A 4872-nucleotide genomic window follows, 5' to 3' on the forward strand; every position below is an offset into this window, starting at 1 on the left:
TTCTATAAATTTATTGGCAAGATATAGTTCATGCCCTACAAAGAGGCATTGGAATGGGGTAAAACAAATATTTCGATACCTTCAATGAAAGACCTTGGAAAGACAAAATTTTGTCTCGGGTTACAAATCGAACACCTCAAGGATGGAATTCTTGTACATCAACAAAACTACATAGAAAAGTTACTTAGAAGGTTTTATATGGAAAAATCACATCCATTGAGTATCCTAATGGTTGTAAGATCTCTTGATGTTGAGAAAGACCCATTCCGACCTCCGAACGATGGAAAGGAAATTATTGGTCCAGAAGTACCATATTTAAGTGCAATTGGTGCACTAATGTTTCTTGCTAGTCATACACGACCAAATATATCATTTCTATAAATTTATTGGCAAGATATAGTTCATGCCCTACAAAGAGGCATTGGAATGGGGTAAAACAAATATTTCGATACCTTCAAGGTACAAAAGATATGGGGTTGTATTTTACTAACCAATCGACAACAAGTTTGGTTGGTTTTGCAGATGCAGGGTATTTGTCTGATCCTCACACTGGACGATCTCAAACTGGATATTTATTCACAAGTGGAGGCACTACTATTCATGGCGTTCTGTAAAGTAAACCATCACAGCCACATCATCTAACCATGCAGAAATATTGGTGATTCATGAAGCTAGTCGAAAATGTGTTTGGTTAAGAAGTGTAATACAACACATTCGTGGGTCTTGTGGTATTTCTATGAGAGATGAGGGACCGACAATTTTAAATGAAGACAACGTAACATGCATTGCTCAACTTAAGGAATGATAAATCAAAGGTGACAGAACGAAGCACATTTTACCAAAGTTCTTTTTCACACATGATTTACAAAACAATGGAGATATTACTGTCCAACAAGTTAGTTCTAGCGATAATTTGGCAGACTTGTTTACTAAATCACTTTCGACCTCTACATTCAAGAAACTGGTTCATGGCATTGGGATGCGTCAACTCAAGGAGCTTAAATCAACAGGGGGAGAATAATACGCGCTGCACTCTTTTTCCCTTAGCTATGGTTTTATCCCACTGGGTTTTCCTGGCAAGGTTTTTAACGAAGCAGCATCACCAAGCATATTATAAGAATAATATATTATTTTGTCACATGTATAGTCAAGGGGGAGTGTTATGAATTATTATGTATTAATTGTGTGACTATCCACTTTTCATATGACTCTCCATATATTTAACCCCCATTCTTGTAAGCCTATAAATAGAGGCATATGTAATCCATTTTACATATTAATAAGATATATCTATCTCCCCAATCTCTCTTTCTTATCTCTATAGTGTTAACAGTCTAGTTGTTACAAAACAATGTATATGATCTGATTTAAAATCCTACCAGATTTAATAATAAATCAAGAGTAAACTACAATTTTACCCCCTGGGTTTAGGGCAATTGGCATGTCTACCCCCCTAAGGAAATAATTGCAATTTTACCCCCCAACGTTTGTTGTTATGTCGCAACTTTACCCCCCGGCGTCAAAGTTGTTAACAGATCTTTTAACTATGACTTGAAATGATTATATTACCCTTCAATTTCCCCCCAACATTCCTGTTATGTCGCACAATTACCCCCACCCCCACCTCCACCACCACCCACCTCCACCACCATCAGCCTCCACCACCCACCTGGTTATAAGTAAACCACCAATTAAACACCATCATGTGCACAAAATCTGAGTGTTGTACTCACCAATTAAAAGATCAATTCCATCTGAGTGTTGTACCCCCATCACCATCAGCCGCCACCACCCACAAATGGTACAAATAAGCAGCGACTGAACCACCCACCACGTTCTTCGTGTTGTGTTTCTTCGACGGCTGGAGTGCAGATGGTTTCCCAGAGCTAAATTGTGCAATATTAACAAATACACATTAAAACACAATTTCACATTTCATAACATACTCAAATTAATCAGACTCAAATTAATTGTGCAATATTAACAATTAATTTCTAGCAAAATGTGAGATTCACAATTTCACATTCCATAACATGACAAATAATTAGACATAAATCAATTGTGCAATATTAAAAAAACACATTAAAAACACAATTTCCCATTCCATAAGCAATCATACTCAAATTAACTGTGCAATATTAAGAAGAACACAAGATCACATTCCAATACAGACTCAAATTAATCATACTCAAATTAATCATACTCAAATTAATTATGCAATATTAACAAAAAACACACTCACCTGTTCACCTTCTTGTCATCAACATCACTATCCTCCTCATCAGGCTCATCTTCACCCTCCTCATCACAACTTCCGCCAGTATCACTCTCCTCCACCTTAACATTCTCCAATTCCTCACCGCATCCGTCCGTATTACCATTCGTATACCTAGATTGAAGATAAAGATCAATTTGTTGTCTAATATAGGGTTTCCTATCGGACAAATCGACACCTAATTCGTCCTCCAGTATACGGCGGACGGTGGCGCCGGTGGCGGTGTCAAGGTTGGAGGTTCGTAGGATATCGTGGAGGTGTTGTAGCAGCTCTGAATCTGTCAGCATTTGTGTTTGTGTATGGAGCGAATGGTGGTTTGTGATTTGAATCAACTGTACAATCTTCTTATGCTTTGTTTGGATTCAGATCAGTTCTTGTGGGTTGAAGGAAGAAGGGGGGTGGGTGGTTGCGGTGGTGGAGGAGCGGCGGCTAGTGGTGGAGGAGCGGTGGCTAGTGGTGGAGGAGCCATAGGAATAAGAACCACACCGTAGTTACTTGAAGATGATTATAATTTGAAGATGATGATGATGGATCTGTTGTGAGTTATTTGAAGAAGATGATGATAATTTGATTTTATGAATAATAATAATAATAAAAATAATAATAATAATAATAATAATAATAATAATAATACATATAGGGTAAGATTTCCAAAATACCCTTGCCTATAAAAGTCAAATAACTGTTGACTGACGACAGGGGGTAAACTTGTGACATAACAGCAAACCTTGGGGAGTAAAATTGCAATTATTTCCTTAGGAGGGGTAGACATGCTAATTGCCCTAAACCCCAGGGGGTAAAATTGCAGTTTACTCATAAATCAATAACCAAAACTTATTTAAGTTAACCTTTAAAATAAATTAACATATAAGAGTTACAAAAATAATACATGGACTTGTGGGTGCTCGGATCGAACTTGTGATTTCGGCTTGACGTACTCACCCACTAACCCATGGAGATATATTAATTTTTATCTTATTTGAAAATGATCAACAGTTGTTATCATCTTCATTTTAACCCAGCCGAACAACCCATCCCACTGTTAACATGAAAACCAAAGATTTGCTGTTCAATTGATACATATGTACATATATATAAGGTGCAATGAAGGGATTAAAGGTAAGGGTATACCGAGAACGAGTGAAGCGATCTTCGCCGTAGCTTTGGATGGCCCCGGCAAGTTCCGAATGCTCCGGCGACGGGTCGGTGCTCTGGCGGCGGCGCGTGTCTCCGGCGGCGGCGGTTTCAAATCAGAGAGGGTGTTTGTGAGTGAGTGAAAGGTGAGGTTTATGAGATGAGGGATGATGATATCAGGGTCGTTCCTATGTTTTTAGAGACCATACGCAAACTACAAAGTGGAGGCCTTTTTGCAAAATTACCCTTTTAACATATTTAGTGACAAAACCCTCCTATTCTTTGCCTTTTTGCATGACTCGACTCAAAAGTTCGAATTCGATTTGACATTGGTAAAATATAAATCTATTTAAGAGATTGATAATGAGCCCTAATTCCCTAAACAACAAATTAAAATAGAAAAACAACCAAGCCCTAATGCCTAAACAACAAGATCAATTTAACGTGATTCAACAAAATAGCAAATAATGAAACAAGAATAAGCACTAATTCCATAATAACAAATGAGGATATCAGATATCTTATCTAACCTGAGTGACACACCCACACTGCCATGTTCCAAGCCAGCCACAATATTGAATTGTCAAATCAAAACTAAGTGTCTGAGTTCCAACCCAGCCAAATCGTCACCTCAAAACCGATTTCCAAGCCACGATATCTAACCTGAGACTCTGAGTTCCAAGAATTCACGTCTGCCACAAATATCGAATAGTCAAATCAAACTGAGTGTCCGAATTCCAACCCAACCAATCGACAAATCAAAACTAATTTCCAAGCCTGCCAAATCGAAGATATAAAACTGAATATTTGACTTAATATTCGATGATGAAATGAGGGTTTGTTTATATATAATCAACAAATTAACCTTGATGTTTTATTAATGAAACAACTGTTAACAATCACAATATATATGTAAAAGAGTATAAAGAGAGCCATTAATTTACCTGTTTCAATCGACGATTCAAGTTCATGATGAATAATGATTCCATCGACGTCGGATTACTCAACTGCGCACATGTTTCAATCGATGCTTCATGTTCACTGCCGCAGTTTACGAGGTTTCCTTTTTCCATATAATCAACCGCCATTCAAGAGTATGTCCGACGTATTTAGTTTGGGCGGTGGGCCTTTAATCAATTTAAGTTATCATCTGTTAAAAAAAACTAAAAATGGTCCTAGTGTTAAAGAAACCTACTACAAAATTGGAGGCCTTTTAATTTGGGTGGCCCTAGTCCTGTGCCTAGGGTGTGAAGCCCAAAGGGCCAGCCCTAGATGTTATATAAGCAGGTTCTTGATTCGGATAAAAATGGAACGCGGAATTTATAGCTAATTCCGAACAATCAGCGGTTGTTACTTGGTGAAGAAATGGTAACATGCGTAACTGATCAATCAACCCCGACAAATCAGCGTGTTGTCCTAAATAGTCTTGGGCGAGAAAGAAAACGCGAAATCGATTTATATCC

General features: G+C 37.8%; 1 protein-coding gene across 1 annotated transcript; it reads right to left on the reverse strand.

The window, feature by feature from the left end:
- Positions 1–1660: 1660 nt before the first annotated feature.
- Positions 1661–2771, reverse strand: LOC110892175. Its single transcript, XM_022139460.2, has 2 exons — positions 2243–2771; positions 1661–1886 (listed from the first exon to the last, which is right to left on the reverse strand). Exons 1-2 carry the CDS (start codon positions 2560–2562, stop codon positions 1745–1747), a joined length of 462 nt encoding a protein of 153 aa, XP_021995152.1. The 5' UTR covers positions 2563–2771; the 3' UTR covers positions 1661–1744.
- Between the last annotated feature and the right edge of the window lie 2101 nt (positions 2772–4872).

This window comes from Helianthus annuus, chromosome 2, assembly GCF_002127325.2.
Source record: "Helianthus annuus cultivar XRQ/B chromosome 2, HanXRQr2.0-SUNRISE, whole genome shotgun sequence".
Lineage (NCBI taxonomy): Eukaryota > Viridiplantae > Streptophyta > Magnoliopsida > Asterales > Asteraceae > Helianthus > Helianthus annuus.